This window comes from Halictus rubicundus, chromosome 6, assembly GCF_050948215.1.
Source record: "Halictus rubicundus isolate RS-2024b chromosome 6, iyHalRubi1_principal, whole genome shotgun sequence".
NCBI lineage: Eukaryota > Metazoa > Arthropoda > Insecta > Hymenoptera > Halictidae > Halictus > Halictus rubicundus.
The window spans coordinates 6,685,285-6,702,907 of NC_135154.1; the positions used below are offsets into that span (position 1 = coordinate 6,685,285).

General features: G+C 49.3%; 3 protein-coding genes across 4 annotated transcripts in view; 2 read left to right on the forward strand and 1 right to left on the reverse strand.

Annotated features, from left to right (window-relative positions):
• The window catches only part of LOC143355141 (cytoplasmic dynein 2 light intermediate chain 1), a 161,608-nt gene that overhangs the window by 102,559 nt on the left and 41,426 nt on the right, over nucleotides 1-17,623 (forward strand). The gene's annotated exons all lie outside the window — the stretch shown is intronic.
• LOC143355139 (paired box protein Pax-6) overlaps nucleotides 1-17,623 on the forward strand; it is a 76,174-nt gene that overhangs the window by 51,502 nt on the left and 7,049 nt on the right. The gene's annotated exons all lie outside the window — the stretch shown is intronic.
• Nucleotides 3,799-6,317, reverse strand: LOC143355144 (uncharacterized). Its single transcript, XM_076789707.1, has 3 exons — nucleotides 6,203-6,317; nucleotides 5,573-6,082; nucleotides 3,799-4,456 (listed from the first exon to the last, which is right to left on the reverse strand). The coding sequence occupies exons 1-3, from the start codon at nucleotides 6,206-6,208 to the stop codon at nucleotides 3,980-3,982; spliced, it is 993 nt and encodes a 330-aa protein (XP_076645822.1). The 5' UTR covers nucleotides 6,209-6,317; the 3' UTR covers nucleotides 3,799-3,979.

Below are 17,623 nucleotides of genomic sequence, written 5' to 3' on the forward strand. Positions count from 1 at the left end.
TATAGCTCAATTTGTAGCTGGGTCATTCAGAAAACTCATCCAATGGCATTCAATTTTTGGCCTACTTCTAACGCTTATATTACCAAATATCTGCATAATCTCGGCAGCTCCTGACCAGCGCGCGCTAGATTGAACCCTCCTCTTTCGAACGAGCCATTTACCAGCGACGAAATATTCTTACATAAGGACGAAAACTTGAGGCACGTGAAACCATTTTTTGGCGGTAATGTAGTCACTCTACCTTATCGCGAGTCTACGATGACCGGGGCCGTTAACCGAAACTTTATTTACGTGTACATAAATGTACTACTCGACATCTGCCGCGAAATGTAGTACTACTTAGAGGCGGACAGTCGATGTTGAATAGAGGGCAAAGTCAGGTGGGAATTTCAGAGTCATGAGAACGAGCGTTGACCACCCGCAAACAGGCAGCGAAGACTAAAGCGCGGACAAATGAGACGGGGTTTTGTGGAAGCATAGGGCGAGGAAGTACGGAATCTCGCGTCTGCCCGGCCAAGTCGATCCCTTTGCCCGGAATCTCCGACGGGGGTTATGGTTTCTCCGGGCCGGTTTGTATAGCCCGGCCAAGGAAAAGGGTAGCCGCGCCGCGGGCACCAGTTTCTCGCTGTTCTCGATCGTTTGTCTCGCCTCCGCGAGGGCTCGGATCGGGAAACAAGAAAATAGCGGGAGGCCCCCGCGGTGCCTGTGGGAACGCGGCCAAACCAATATCTTTCTCAGACCGGAGAAATAAAAATTCCTTACGCCCCTGGCCGCGCGATGTACTCGTAAATCATTTTTCCGACCATATCGGGGACGCTGCGTTACTATTAGGTTGCCGGCGAATAAATCCTTCGTCACACGAAACCGCGGAGTTGTCCAGAAAAACCAGTTTGCTATCTTTTTGCGATCTGAGCGACACTCGTCCGAACGCAATTTCATGATTCCTAGAAGTCCAACGATCTCCTTTGTTTAGGCACGGAGGAAATTGCAATAGTAATCGCGTCTTTTATCCGGACGATCATCTCCCGGGCACCGGATGTTTGCGTGTTGAGTTTCACGGTAAAACACTGTTGTTCCCGATTCCTGATGCAAGGGTAGATTTATCTGATTGGACGAAGCCGTTGACAATGCAGCTGGCAGTGCCGTCTTTGGCTTCGTTTCAGGGGGTGATATAACGAAACGATTAATCTGCCGACAATACCGGGTTCTCGGGAGTATAGCGTTACCGCGTGCATCATTATTATTTATGAATTTTCATAAGTCTCTCGCGCGCGAACTACCGAGAGAAACAGGATATCGCGATTGTTTCTGAATTTCCGGACGATTTCGAAGTCGGTTTCCGGATGAAACTCTCTGATTACCCTTCGCGGGAGTCGAAGCAGAGAATTTCGTTCGAATAAAAATCCGGCAAAGTTGTTTGACCCTTGCACGGTCAATTTGTGCGGCAACGACGACGCCTGAGGTTGTTTGAAAATATAAAAATAATCGACCGCCGGAAGAAACGCGGTTATTTAAAACCAGCGCGGTCCGCGGTGGCATTGCTAAATGTCAGACACTTTCCCTCGCGCTTTTTTTTTTTCCCTCCCCCTCTAAAAATAAACCACCGCCGCACAAAAACAAGGAACTCGTTAGAAAACGGGGGAGAGAGACAGGCGGGTGGAAAATGTGGCGGAGGTAACTTCCGGAAAAATTAATATCCCGTGGGCTGGTTGATGCGCCGGCTGGTTGGCTCAAGTGCAGACGTCCATGTCACCGTGATCCGAACGACGGAGAAAGATAGAAACTTTCTTTCCCTCCGAAAGGATAATATTCCTATGAAATACCACGCTATACCCTTATCGTTCGCGTATCAAACGATCTCTGAACGGCTAGAATAACGTTTAAAATTTCGTCACCGATTCTGACCGGTTCTTCCTCTTCTCGGAACGATGAACGAGGGAAAAGGATGGACCAAAGAAACTCTCGTGGAACCGGAGAGAATGGCTCACGGGGTTTGGAAGCGACCGCAGCCGCCTCTCTTACCAACTGGCCCGGTCTTAAGATCGGTAGAGTTTAATTGGTCTTGACCACTTGACCGGAGTAATTGGCCAATCTGAAATTTGATTTGAACGTACGGGATCGGGCGTCTTCAAGGTACTTAGCGTCCTCGGAATACCTTTGTTCCGGACCCGATCGGCCCCACTACGGGTTCGCAAAAGTTCCGGTTCGTTCCCATTGTGATTACACTAGAAACAATCCGCTCGGGGAGAGAGAGAGAGAGAGAAAGAGAGAGAGAGAGAGAGAGAGAGAGAGAGAGAGAGAGAAAGCGAGCATAAATCTTCGTTGGCTGACCGAACACGCAGAATTTCTTTTAACGAGGTTTTGCCAATTTTCTACCCCCCGTTTAATTCTTCTTTTGGTCGCAGCCGATATTTCTTTGGTCCCGACGCGTTATCGTTGCCCGGCGAACGAAAAAACAAGTTCGAGCGATTTCATTCGACTAAAAAGGAAGAAATTGGCCGCGGCGCGGCGGTTGCGGAATATGATGAAAAGCGACCAGCCCGGCGAAAGGGAGAACATTTTGGTGGGTTGGAACGTGGTGGTAGAATTCGAGGAGGATCCTGACGAGGGATTGGTTGTGTCGGAGTGAACTTATGAAACGGCCAACCCCGGTAGAGTCGAGGGAGATATTAAATTTCTGGAATTTTGCGGTTAGGCGCGTCTACATGCCGACGGTTCTCTCACCAACACACCCGTGCCTATGGCTTCGTCCACGTGCCGCGGCTAACAATATTCTTTCATGGGATTTCTTCCATTACCTTCTCGATGCGGTGATTCGATGCGAACACGCACACGCGCGTCCGTGTACAAACACAATGCTTTCCGTCTCGTTACGGTTCAACTTGTTAGTCGAGGAAGCTTGACGGTGTCGAATTACCACGCCTAAAATACCGCTGATCTTCGACGCTATCGATCGATTCCATTTTAAACTCGACCGAATTCAATGTTGCATTTCTTATCGCAACTACATTCTTTCAAATTCTAGCTGAACCTACCGAGCAGAAAACATGTAGAAGCAAAACGGCTTATGGGAACGAGAAGATCGAATTACTGCTACTAAAATACCGCTGATTTTCGATCACGCGTAGCAATCGATTCCACTTTAAACACGACCGAATTCAAAGTTAAATTTCTTATCGCATATACATCCTTGCAAATTCTAGCTGAACCTACCGAGCACGGAACATGTAGAAGCAAAACGGCTTATGGGAACGAGAAGATCGAATTACTGCTACTAAAATACCGCTGATTTTCGATCGCGCGTAGCAATCGATTCCACTTTAAACACGACCGAATTCAAAGTTAAATTTCTTATCGCATATACATCCTTGCAAATTCTAGCTGAACCTACCGAGCACGGAACATGTAGAAGCAAAACGGCTTATGGGAACGAGAAGATCGAATTACCGATCCTAAAATACCGCTGATTTTGGACGCTATCGATCGATCCCATTTCGAACACGACCGAATCCAAAGAATCCGACTTCTAAGAGATTTCTACGAAATTCTGGAACATCCCACGGAATTAGCTGAAATGAGTTTAGTTGAATTTTTTACGGTTATCACTGCGATACAGTTCAGTCGTTTCCTACGAAAGCGTTTCTCTAATCTGAATAACTGTGAATTAGAAAACCGTGATGGTATTTTTGGCACGGCCGGTCAACGGCGTTAATTGAAACTTCGTCCGGGACGGATCGTGCATGCGAAAAAGATCGGTGCTGTAACAGGTCCTCGCGAAAGACAGGCGGTGCTCAATGATAATGCTTTTTATTGTTGCTTCATCCTTAGCCTACGTAATGGACTCGACTCGCGGTTATCGTGCCACGTTTTTACAACGATCGCTACAGATTAGGTTCTAGGCCTGGTTCAGGTCCTCGTCAAAGATCGGTTTCTACATAAATTACATAAATACACATGGGGGGCGAACGTTTGTACAAGTTCACTGGACGGATAGAAGGAATCTGGACTCGCCGGCGGGCACTTGGTAATTGGTGGTGTAGGTAGTGTAAGAGGAGCTGACTGGGTTGGCGGACAGCGGAATCACCGCGGCCGGATTGTCGTATTGGTATTGCACTTGGGTGGCGACCGGCTTGATCTCGAGTTTTTGCGGTTTCGATTCGACGGGGGCAGCGGCTGCGATCGGTGCGACCGGAGCGACCGACACTTGCAGCTCGGCGGGCAGGATCTGCAGCTTTTGGAGAGGAGCGTAAGCGTAGATCGGCCCGCGAAGAGGCTCCACGTTCTCGGCGCGGATCTTCGCGAAGTACTTCATGGCCTCGACGTTCTGACGGCTGACGTACTGCACGCGTTGCAGACGGCCGTCGGGAAGGGCGATGTAGTACTCCCCGGACTGCTGGGGCTGTTGCTCGTCAACTTCTTCGTCGTCGAGCTCGTTCACGGAGTTTACGGGCTCGGACTGCAAAGATCAATCAATAATTAAATTAATGGAAGAAGTTTTAGAAATTTTCTGAAATGGTCTTGTCCACGCAACGAGTTGCACCGGCTTTAAATGAACCCTTTGCACTATATTTCACGGTTTCAATGAGAACTGTGTCGTCCGTAATTTCTCAAAGAAAGTGCATGTTTATTGTATGCTTGTATATTTCAACAACAGCGAAATAGGAATTAACCCTTGTCACTCGAATTGCGACTGTAAGGCGCCACTAAAAATTGCTGTATCATTATTCAAAATATTTTTTACATTATCAAATTTGTTTGTATTTAAAAAATTACTAAACATTTCAGTACTCTACGAGTTAATTGCACCATTTTCGTATGTATAGCATGAAAAAATGTATATAGAAGGGAAACATTCTTGGTCGGAAGAAATGTTTCGTTTTGGAGTTAGAATGGCTTCGAGTGCAAAGGGTTAATAATTTCTTCTGCTGACTGGTTGTTATGGTCCAACGCCTAGACGTTCTCCCGGGAGCAATCTGCGAGCACCCTATCCTCTAGTTTGTTAAACGACCGTAGATAAAGAGGCCCCCTTTGTCCCGGGGGGAACGTTGAAAGCGATCTCTGTCTACGATTGTTCTGGTAACAACGACGATCGTATTCGATCGTAGATCATGGTTACGATCTTTCTTGCGGCCACCGGCGATTAGGAGGTTGATTAATTCGCGGGGATTAGCCGCGGAGGAAAGGGCGAGGCAATTAGAGGCGTCGTTCTTCAATTTTTCTCGAACGGGTTCTCGAAAGGTTGCCGCGCGGACGATCCGGAGGACTCGAATCACGGCTGACTGCGTCGCGGATTGTGTCACGCCGGCTTCGAATTTGGTAGGGGCACACGCGTGCCTGAACAGCGATCGAAAGCAAACGAAGACTCGAATACTAATGTCGTTAAGACGGCCGAACAAGAACAACCGGAGACGTCGGGGAGCAAGAACGAGGATGAGAGAGGACCCTTCGGTCCTGCGGGCTCGTCACGACCGTGTTCGGATTCTCTTTCTTTTGTTGCTCGAGCAAACAATCGTTGGTTTCGTCCTATCCTCTTTTCGAACGCGTTTTTTTTTTTTTGGAAAATTGTACTCGCCTCAGACTCGGTGACGCTGGAAACGGTGGTGACGTCTTCCTCTTCGGTGGTGTCGGCTACTTCGGTGGTGGTCGGCTCCTGCGGGGCTCCGTACTGTTGCTGAGGCTCCACGGGAGCTCCGTATTGCTGCTGAGGAGCTGCCGGTGCGCCATATTGTCTTTGAGGGACGGCCGGACCGCCATATTGCTGCTGAGGAGCCGCGGGAGCTCCGTATTGCTGCTGAGGAGCCGCCGGGGCTCCGTACTGTTGCTGAGGAGCGGCGGGAGCTCCGTACTGTTGCTGAGGAGCGGCGGGAGCTCCGTACTGTTGCTGAGGAGCCGCCGGTGCCCCGTATTGCCTCTGAGGGAGATTGAAAGCTGGTCCAGCAGGCTTCCAGCCGGATGCCGCGTACGGAGCGTCCGCCCCGGCGGTTTCCTCTTGCTGTCTAGCGAAGTAGTATTGTCTTTGTTGTTGGCGGTACCTGGGTGGTTCCGCGGCCGCCACGGCGAGGAGAGCGAGAGCGATGAAGATCTGGAATATTAAACGAATTAGTCGAACAATTTTTGAATTTCGCTAAGCTACAATATCAATTAGAATGTATGCTTGATCGAGAATCAAGAGTAGATCGGCAAGTACGGCGCCGAGTGCTACCTTCATTGTAGTTGTAGTAGGTTGCTCGGTTTGTCTTTTCGAGTTGACTGATTTCCGATGGCACCGCCGCTGGATTATATACACCGAGTCTCGTATGCGGTCTGCATCTTTAAGAAGATCCATGCCGGTCTCGCCGGCGTCGGCCGCCGCGCAGGCCGCCGAGTGACATTGACCTCCTAAAAGACCGATGAATCCTCGATGATTGTTGGCTCATCATCCGGTCGCGTTTTACCTTCGGCTTTTTTTCGGTGCTCCGGCGCGCGTTCTGGATAGAAAAAATGTCCGACGATTTGCCTTTTTGCCCTCTACCGTGCCATTTACACAAAGTCTAGATAAATCTACAATAGCGTTCAGTTCTCGCGTCGGTCCTACGAGTCTTCGATCACTCCAACCGAAAGTGAAAACTGTCGCCTTGCTGTCAGCCTGTCGTCTTTTCAGATGTATTTCAGTTTTCCAGGAAAGAAGCCTAAGCTTGCGTTTTCGAGGCATGAAATACGCGTTACTATCCCGAAGAGTACCAAGGGCAGAGCTCCATAAGCGAGCAGAGGTCGCGTCAAATTTCTAAGTCTCTGATTAGCATTCCACGGCTCGTCATCTGAATCAGCGGGAACTTGTCATCCTTTGTCCGTGGCCGATTCGCCTTGATCGGCCGACGACCGACGACCGATTACGTCGATCGTGCCCGAATCGTCCAGAGAATCCATCGATTATGCGGCGAATTACGTCGACTTAATTTTAGCCCTGACGGAAATAGAAGCGCTTGCGCGGGTCCGCATACTGCGCGTTTTAATTGATTCGTTGCACGCAGCGCGCGGCGGTGACTATGATTTTCGTGCTAATAAATTCAATGACGAACTCTCCATGCGAACCGCTTTCTCGATCGTAGCTGCGCTAACAATCGCTGACCTACGACCTGGTCGAGCTCGGTAAATCTGCGACCGAATCGATCGGTTGAAAGGCTGTCTAGTAAAATGGCGTACTTCTTCTCGTTGTAGCTCTGAAAGAATCGGTTAACATACGTCCTTCTTCCACTTGAAAAAGTGATTTCATTTAGATGCTACGCTGGTCGATGCTTCTGCATCGAATTATTTTCACGTTCCCCTGCAAATCTCGGGAAATGCAACACACGCTCTTCTCCTAGACACCTACTCGATCGCGTTTCAATAGTCGCGCGATCATATCGCATTTACCGGCGGTCTTTGTCCGGGTCCCAGAAAAGTTCCGCTAAACAGTTCTTTACGAAAATGATCCCGCGTTGACGTAATAGTGTCGTCATTGCGAAGTAGGTTGCCGACGTTTCACCATGAAAACATGGGAACCCCGGCGTAGAAAGATTTAACGTAAAATCAGCGGAAAGTTCGAATCGGTTGCCGTGACTCGCGGAATGTGGCAATGCCGAAGGGCGATCGTAAGAGAGACTAACTGGGAGAGAAGAGAGAAGAGTAGAGAGAGAGAGAGAGAGAGAGAGGGAGGGAGAAGAGAAGAGAAGAGGATGGCAGAGAGTGGATGGTAGGGGCTGGGTGGGGTGGCCCGGGTAAAGCAAATTATTCACACTCAAACGACTCCATTTCAATATCGGACCGAGGCCCAGGGACAAAAGAAGGGCGAGATGCCTGTCTCCCTTCAGCTTTCGCTTTGCCAGTACCCACCACTCCGATACCTTTGGCTGCAGCCTGCAGGCTCGACTCTCCTCTTTTTTCGCTTCCCCTCCCTCTGTCCCCGACTTTATTCCTGTCTCTTCTTCGCGCTTATTTTTCTTCGTTGCTCTGGCTCCGCTCTCTTTCTCTCTTTCTCTCTCTCTCGCCCTTCGCCCTTCGCCCTTCGCCGGTCGCCATTGCCGTTCGCCCATAGCCCCACATGCCTCGCGACTCGAATCCGCAGAACACGGGTTTACCCGACCACCGCGACGAGAAAATTGTTCGAGTTTCGACCAGCTCGGTATAAATCATCGATCTAATCGAACGCGCGTCGAAATTCCCGGACAAATTCTGCACACGGTTCTGGCTTCCAGGGAACTAGACTTCCAGCTTCGAGGTAATCGGCGAAAGTCCCTTCGAGCACCGATATCGATTTCCGAAAGATAAATCTCTCTCTCTCTCTTTCTCGGGTGGATCTCCGTTTCGAACATTGCCAAAGGCGTGGATCCGCGCACGGTCCAACTTGTGTGCGGTGGCCTCCGGAAGATAAAATGGCAGCGCGTTACGTCCAGCCGGTTGTTCCAGTCCATGAAAAGAACAAAGAACGCGGTGAAACCAAAGGTGTGGCGAAAAGCTACAAACCGGGGTGTAAAAAGAAAGAGGAGAAAAAAAAAAGGGAGGAAAGTCGGAGAAAAGTCCGAGCTGCCTCGAGCCTCGTAATTGAATATATTTAAGCGCGGGAGGGACGTTTGTGCGGATTCTCGGCTTACAGGAACCCCATACCGACGCAACGTCTGCGCGTAAACTGGATTAATCGTCTATGAAGGGAGACTGTAACCCTGCCGCATTCGTTTGCAATCAGATCCCCATAGGGAATTCGAACCAACGCGCGACGCGTCGATCCGCCGTCGTTCTTCCCGTTATTATATTATATCGATCATGCTCGCAGGGGTGGATACGGATACTTGCCCTCCTCCGATACTCCGGCGAAATTTGGTTAAACTCTTATCGTGTTAGCCTGCTCGTTGTTTCGCCGGTAAATTGTTTTAACTCCTCGATCGTGCCTTAAACCGCTTATCTTCCTATTTATTCGTCGACAGGAAATTTTATCGGTACAGATGTTGACCGGAGCAATCAACAATTTTTCTCGAGATAAGCTGTGCGATGTTTACACGGTTTAGTGCAACAATTAGCGAGACGCGAAACGATAGGAGTCGTCCGATTGAGGAGGTGAGACACGTCGTTTGCTACTTGGCCGCGCCTGACGCGACTTTCAATGATCATTTTACCTTTTGATCGATGACACCGAGCCGTTCGAGCTAGAGCGACGTCTCGCCCCCCTCTCTCAGTTCCGCGGTGAACAGTATGCAGACTAAATTCGCCATAAAAATCGGGTGTTTCGCAAGCGACCCCCTCGTTCAATGACGATTCGATAATTATCGATTCTAAGAACGTTCCTCCGGCCGATTTCGGTAATCCGGCTCTCGAGGCGATCGTTTCGAAGCCGCTGGACCGTCGCGCGTCGACTCGCAGGCGCTCGATACGCCGGATTTTATTTCGACAATGTTACCCCAGGGACGAATCACGGGGGTGTGTAACGATAGAGAAATTGTTTGGCTACCAGTTGCGCGCTCCCAAAAGGCTCGTTTTGCAAGTCGTAAACGAATTAGGGCCTTTCACCGGCTATTCATTCGCCAGGGAAGAGAGGAGCCGAGAATCACCCTTGGTCATTGATTTACATCGCGGTTAACAGGGTGAGCTGCAACCCCATTAGACCTGTTAATACAAATTGGTCGCGTTCGCGGTCAATTAATTTGCCGGTTTAGCCGCTTCGAGTCTCTGTTTCACTCGTTTTCCACCGATTACGATAATCTAATGCCCGATCGGCGTTCATTTCAATGCGGACCTTATTTCGCCCGCGAATCCCGACGGAAACGCAAAACAGACGTCGATCGGCTATCGCGATCTTGTCCAATTGTTTGATCGTCGATCGTCGGCAATTTCGTTGCGGTGCTCAAAGAAATCGGAATATATTAGGGGGACCAATAAGTAATCAATTATTTTGAAATGTAAAACAAACTTTGTAGTAAATTCAGGGTTTTATTTCTTAATTTATTATATAATCTCCATCATTATCAAGGACAATTTCCTGCAAATTTTCAATCCCCCTCTTATAGAAGTCCAGGGTTCAAAAATATGAGTCAAGGTGCCTCCTTACATCTTCTACAGAAGTGAATGTTTTATTTCTTCAATAATGCTCCAGAGATCTGAAAAGATGATACGCAGAGGGAGCAATATCCGATGAGTACGGGGCGTGCGGTAAAATTTCCCATTGCAGTTCTTTGATTTTTTCCTGAGTGAGTTTTGCCGTACGGGGCCGGGCATTGTCAATTTGCAGTATTACACCTTTTCTGTGGACTAGAGATGCCCTCTTTTTCAAGAGGCTTTCAAGAGGGATGCACAGTAACACATTTCTAAGTGATAAGCTAGGTTTAGGGGTTGATATTGCGGTTTGATTTGCAGAAAGCCGTTGCTTGGAACGCTTTATGTTATCACAAAGAATCCATTTTTCATCTCCGGTAACGATTCTGCTAAGAAATGGATCCCTACGAAATCTGGATAGCAATGAAGTGCAAATTGATCGACGAATATTGGTCTCAGATAATTGATGCGGTACCTATATTCCTTTCCCATTTCGTGTAGGTGCCTTTATATAGTTGACCATGTGGACCCAAGGCTTCTTGATAATTCTTGTATACTTAACCCTTAGCACTCGAATGGTGACTGTAAGGCACCACTAAGAATTGCTATATCATTAGTCAAAATTTTTTTTAAATTATTAAATTTGGTTGTATTTAATAAATTACTGAACAGTTCAGTTTTGTAGGAGTAAATTGCATCATTCCCGTATGTATAACACGAAAAATATATATATAGAAGGGAAATATTCTAGGTCGGAAGAAATGTTTTGTTTTGGGGTTATAATAGCTTCGAGTGCAAAGGGTTAATTTTGGATCAGCTTCCACTAGAGATTTTAGGGTGTTATCAAATTCAATTGGTCGTCGAGGCCTGTCAGAAAGATGATAATCACCAGCAGCAAACCTTCTGAATCAACGTTGACACTTGTTGACCTTCAATACATCTCCATAAACATCGCAAATTTTCTTTGTTGCTACCGTTGCATTAAATCTCGCATGAAAATGAAAAAGTATGCAACGACGAATATGATCCTCGGAAGGTACGGACGCCGCAATTTTATTACAGGGTTGTAAAAAAAATTATACTTTTTAGAATATTTTGAACATCGAGTACGTGTTTCCTCTTCAACGATCGGTACAGAACTAAAGGCAAAACAAATTCTTTGCAAATAATTGATTACTTATGGGTACCCCTAATATATCGTTTCCCTCTCTGAGAGCAACTGTTGCAAGCGAGTTCATCATGCCATCTCGGAGGCGCTTACACGTGTCACGAGAGTCGGTCTTACAATTATAATTTCTTTTGGAATCGGTATGCGCCTGTTCCGATGTAGAAAGGCGACAGGCGCGTTATTAACCGCGGTTGTTAACCGCGCCGCGGCGTCTCGTGTTTCTTCTGGAACGATTCCGGGAGTTAATTTTCTCTTTAACCAGCGATTGTCTCGGCTGTTGCACTAGCCGGCCGAACTATAACCGAACCAGTCTGTGAACTAGCGAAAACCAGGAGCGTAGGGTTGCCGAGATTGCGACAAAAGCCCCGAGGAAATCGAGGAGTGGAGAAACTCCGCTGCGTAAACGGAGCTTAACCGCACCTCGACGTGGCGTAAGTTGTGGAATAAGAGGAGGACGAGGAGGTTGAGGAGGTGGAGAAGGTTGAGGAGGTTGAGGAGGCGGCGGAGGCGGAGGCGGTGGCGGAGCGGATAGGTAGGCAGAAGAGGAACACAGTGGCGGTAACAGGAGGAGGAAACAGAACTGGTTGAAGAGGAGGAGGAACAGGATGAGGAGGATGGCGGCGAAAAGGGGTTGCAGGGAAGGGCGGCTCGAACCGGTGGATGGGAGTCTCAAGGCGAAACTTGCAAAAGTACATCGCGACTCAAGAGGCCGGAAGTAATCGCGCGAGTTCTACGCCGCGCGTATCTACGTTATCATCGGCTGATTTCACGGCATTTAGTGCCTGCCGATGGTTCCGCCTGCACGGCCACCGGATCCTCGAATTAAGAAGGGCAATTAAGATCTCGCCGGTTTTTCGACGACATCGCGGATTCGCCGCGAACAAAGTTGTTCCAATCACCAAGTCCACCAGCGATAAGATTGAACATTTTCGTCGGAGAGAAACCGATGGAATTCGCAAAGCTGATTACGTGAGAAACGAAATGAACGAGGTCGAATATGTACAACAATGCCGACGAATCCGACGGACCGTGTATAAGAAGATTCTCCGTCGTCGATGTTATGGGAAAATCAAAAGAACCTCGCCAGAAGAATATTGGGGGGCATTTCTGAAAAACGGGACTCGGAGGAAAACTCGGTAGTATTTAGAGCCGACCGGGTCGCGTTTCGAGGATACAAAGAGCGCCGACAATCGGAATTAAATCGGCGAAGGAAAGAGCGAAGCCGAGCCAGGATGATTTCCGTGGGGCCGAGCCCAGGGCCACGAAAAATGAAAGATTTCAAATGAATCGCGTAATAACCTCCACGGCGCAGCCTCTCTCGGTTTCTTTCCTTCCCGGAGCAGCTCGACTTCCCTCTTTTCCCTGCTGGCTCGCCACCCTATGGAAGAGAGCTGCTTATGTATTCCGCTGCACGGCTGGTTGCACCACTCCTAATGGAGTTTCCAATATTTTCCTTTCCGTCGACTCGCCTCTGTTCCACGATCCTCGGCGTTCGCGTTCGCGTTCAGGTTCGCCTCGCCATAGCTAGTTCCGTCTCCTCGTCGCTCTCCGGTCTCGCCGCGCCGTTGCGTTGATCGATTGCCAAACTCGTTCCACTTAGCGTTTGCTCCTCTTTCTACGCCCTCTCCCGATATCAGTCTGGTGTGTTAATTGTCGTTAGCTCGTTAGGTTTGCTCGCGACACTTCCGCCTCTCTAATTGCTCTTGCTACTTACTCGCTTACACCCACCCCCCGGTTCCAACCAATTCCGCTGAAAACTTTCCTGCGTTTTCGGCGCTTTCCCTCCTCCGAATCCGCCCGATCACGTTCTCCTCCCCGTCCCTGCTTCTTCCGTTCTCGCGTCGGTTACACGCGAAAAATTCTAGCGGCGCGTTCGGCCGAGTCGCGGAAAAATATTTCATTTGCATCGAAACCGTCCCGGTGCACGGAAAATATTTTCGTTTCGCGGCTTTTTTCGGGCTGGCCCGATTAAATGTTCGACGTGTACGGCACGCGCGCACACGCCGCGAGCTATTTGCATTCATACGACGCTGTCATAGACGCTTGTTATGTTCATTGAACGCGTTCCGCAGCCAGGATGGTTGGCACCGCGTTTCTTTCCAACCATTTAACATTTGCTGCCGTCCATTCACGGCCCATCGTATTTCGACGCGATCATCGTTATCGGTACTTTCGCGCGCGCGCGCGCGAGTCCGCTTCCAAAATATTTTTGGATTCGTGAAAAATCCCGCTCCCGTTCTCCGCAAAAGAGCGCGCTAATTAAATCAATCTTAATCCCCCCCGAAAGCCATTACATCAGCTATTATAACGGTTCCTCGGAATCTAATTAATGATCCCGTTATTGCAAGGGAATTAATTAATCCGGCGCGTGTGTGAAGTTTCTTATTACTGCGATAATTAACGAGCTTCGTGTAATGGAACGTAATTCTTCGACGCGATCTCCCGCGAAGTTGCAGAAGATGCTGCGCCGTTAACTGTTGCTCGACGACGGACCATTAAAATTTCGTCGCCGATTAGAAACGAGAGAGAGAGAGAGAGAGAGAGAGAGAGAGAGAGAGAGAGAGAGAGAGAGAGAGAGAGAGAGAGAGTCGATCGGACGAGTATAGCACCGTTTTCTCTATCAGAGGCCCCGGGCATAAATTCAATAAATTCTCCGGCAGGATTAGGCATTAGACCGAACCGGATTATACGCTGAATTCCTATCCGGCACCGATCCTCGCGGGACGATAGCGTTCGCGCGACAGCTTCTCCGTCTGTTCCACCCTCTTCCGCCCCCGCTTTTCTCTCGGCCACCCTCGACTTGCTCCGCTCTAACATATCGCGCAACCAGGAAGGATGATCCCTCTCGACTTGTATCGGTCGTTACGAGCCACCCGATATCCGGGCCCTCGGCTCCCCCGTAATCACTTTCACGGCGGGAAGCGCGAAAAAATATCAAAGTAATCTTCGAAAACTCTCAACCGTGACTGATAAAGTGTACCATGGTTTTCCGATACACTCTCGTTCCGCGAAGGTAATCTCATAATCTGGTAATACGCCCCGCGATTACGCTCCGACAGATAATCGAGCCGCAGAGCTCCGCGTAGTTGCACTCTCGATACAGTGAATTCTCGTTACGAGTCAGTGTCAACCTCACAGTTTGGAGTCAGCGGAACTACACCAGCACGGTGTGGTGTCGAAGCTCGAGAACCGTCTCTCGAGCTACGCGCAACATTGTATCGGAGAAAGACATTTTCTCGGTCTTCTTGTCACTATCGCTTAATAGTCATACGCTTTTATGACTTGTAGCTCTTTGAGGCACACGCTTTTAAAGAAAATAGAAACCTAAAGCTGCGTACAGACCTGAACATTTCGACGAACATTGCGCCGAACAGCGCGCCGAACAGCGAACGAAACGCAAAGTCGACATTCATTTCGGCGCGATTTTGCGTTTCGGACGCTGTTTGGCGCGATGTTCGGCGCGATGTTCGGCGCGCCGTTCGGCGCAATGTTCGTCGAAACGTTCAGGTTTGTACGAGGCCTTTGATGTATGTCGAAAAACCGACAAGCGATGGATCGACCGCGCGCACGAACGCAAACGGGTGAGTCTCGCACAAACCTGAACATTTCGACGAACATCGCGCCGAACAGCGTCCGAAACGCAAAATCGCGCCGAAATGAATGTCGACTTTGCGTTTCGTTCGCTGTTCGGCGCAATGTTCGTCGAAATGTTCAGGTCTGTACGCAGCTTTAGTTGCACAGAATTTTGCGAATTCACCGCGTCACATGTTGCGCCAACCTTAATCACAGCAGCACGTACCACTTACTGATGCGTTTTGATTTGCATAAATTTTTTTTCACTTATTCACGCATTTACCATCGGTGCATAGCATTGCCAATTGAATGAAAACTTTAAATAAAATATTAACCCCTTAGCTTACAATGACGCCCTCAGAGGCGTCGTAAGTCTATCGGGCCAAACATGAATATTACTAAATTTTTGTATTAAAATAAATATGTTATTATTAATGTATTATTCAATTTGCAACAATAAATTTTTTTTTGTTTAATAATCAACTAATCGTAATTATTTATCAAACATCTTGCAAAGTTAATTGTACCGCGCACGTGTAGATACAAATCATAGGAAGTTTGCGATTTGTACAGTTTCGAACGCTCAGTCAAGCTGTATATGTCCCTGCGCGCGACCGACCTTGGTGTCGCTTTTGGCCCCCACAGTTGGAAATTAAATCCTAAGGCAAGGGGTTAAACTGTATGGCTATGAGTAACTTCAACTTTTCCAGGTGGGTTAAAATATATCCCGGCATGCATAAAAAGCTGTGCAAAAGGTGGGATAGTTTTTAACCCATCTAGCCCCAAAGAGGTAGACGGACAGGGCTCTTAGGTTTCCAGTGTGGCCTGTGTATTTCAAATGCGACGCTCGGCGAGAACCTCGGATTTCGTCTAAGAGTCAGTAAGCAGAACGGCGTAACTGTCTCGTAACGAGAGTTCACTGTACTTGCATACGAACACGTAGGGACACAGTAGAAATGGAAGGCCTCGATTTTCCTGCGAAAATCAGCCTGCGATTCGCGCAACTGCCGAGGCTTTGTCGTTGCACTCGTTTCTTCGTGAAAATCGTAGCAACGAGTAAACAGCGAGTTTGAACGCGGGATTCTCCGAGTCGATTGCGAGCAGCCGATGTCTTCGAACCGAAAGTAAAATTGTAGGGTAAAAGTTAGCGACGCTCGCATAACCCGTTAACCCCGATAGCCCGTAACGTTCTTTCTTCGGGTTTGCCTGTGGACCAAACACGGAGATACGTGTTCGTCTAGGAAACGGATGTCGCGCGAGCGCTGTTTAATCGCATCCTCTCACCCTCTGGCAGTCCTCCCCCTCCGTGGTCCCCTCTGGCCCCCGAACAACCCCTCTATCTGGTCGACCATTCTTTCGCCGGTTCTCCCGGTGAATGGCCGTTACTAACGCATCATGGCCGGCTATTGTCACCAACTGGCTTTTCTAGTCGATTTCAAAATGATAATCGCGATGTCGGTGGTGGGGGGAGGGGGACTGGGTGCGAGGTGTCACGGCGGAACGAGTGGCCCAATGTGCGCTTCACTTTTTCACGTCCCCTCGACAACACGCGGATCCTCCCTTCGACGCCGGTTCACCTATGACGTCGCGCCGTTTACGGAAAAGGGGGAGAAAATACGTGCGTTCGGCGCCAGAAGAATAATAAAAATCGGCGCGAGAGACGGGGAGAGGAGAGGAGAGGAGAGGGCCAGCCCCACGGTGGTTCGCATTACGTGTTATTAGCCGACCCCTAATAATATGCCCCGTTCTCCGTGGATCCAGCGAATCGGGCCCTGTCGCTGACTTTCCTCCTCGCTCCGGTGAGCACCCGCGAATAATCCCGCTAACATCTGTATCATCGCTACCTATTCGACCATTCGACACGGAGAACGGTGCATCTGGTCCTTTGGTGCGACTCCTCGCGGACCCCTCTGCGGCACGAGAACAAACCTCCTCTTCTCTTTCTCTTTCTCCCCCCCCCCCCCCCGGAAACCATATTTCGGCGTGCACGGTTTTTCGAGTGTCGACGCCCGTCAGAAGTTGCGATACGCTTTAACAAACTCTAAATTGAAGGTTTCTCCGGCGCGCTGCCATTTACCATATAGATTCGGGCACGGCTGACCGAGCAGCGACTCGAAACGCGGCGGAGAGAGCTCGTGCCTGGAGGAGCACGCGAGTCAGTGACCCAACAAAAACTCGTCTCGTTTACCACGCGACCAGCGTCAATTATCGAACAATGTGTTTAAAGAAGAGTGGCAAGTCGAGCATATTAAAATCGTTTCCGATAAAAGAGGCCGGCTCGCGAATCGCGCTCGCCACTTGGCGCTCGTTCAGTCGCTCGCTCGCTTTTGCCGTCGGAGAAAGGAACAATGACGCGCCAGAACCTGGAAGAAAAGGACCGAAAAGATCGCGGTTCGATGGCAACAATCGGTCACGAGTCACGAGCAAGTCACGAGCACCGTTCGAACCCCGCTCCTGTTATTGTTACCTATACTCCTGCTAAAGTGTAGCATTGTTTCCCATCGAACGAGAGAGAGAAAGAAAGCTAAGCGGTCCGCATAGAACCCCCCCAGTGAAACCTGCTTCTCTCCTCTCCTCGAGCGTCCAGAAGAGGAAGCAGAAAGCCACGCACACACCGGGAAAGTTTAAGTTTCTTTGTCGCGTCTCCCTTCCGCGGCCCTCTCGTCGTTCTCGCGATCGTTGACGCGGTTGGCCTTTCCGATTTCCTCGAGAGCACCTCTACGTTTCGGCCATGCGGCCGCTTCACGGGCCCTTGACCTTTCGACGCGCCGCTATTCCGCCCTAAACCCACTCCCGGATACGACAAACTTGTCATTTTACGCTCTCGTCGCGCTTACCAGC

Excerpts from the sequence above, each read along its gene's own strand:
- LOC143355144 (XM_076789707.1), bottom strand. Across the intron at positions 4,457-5,572 it reads CCAGCGTCACCGAGTCTGAG|TCCGAGCCCGTAAACTCCGT; the intron begins GCGAGTACAATT and ends TGATCTTTGCAG.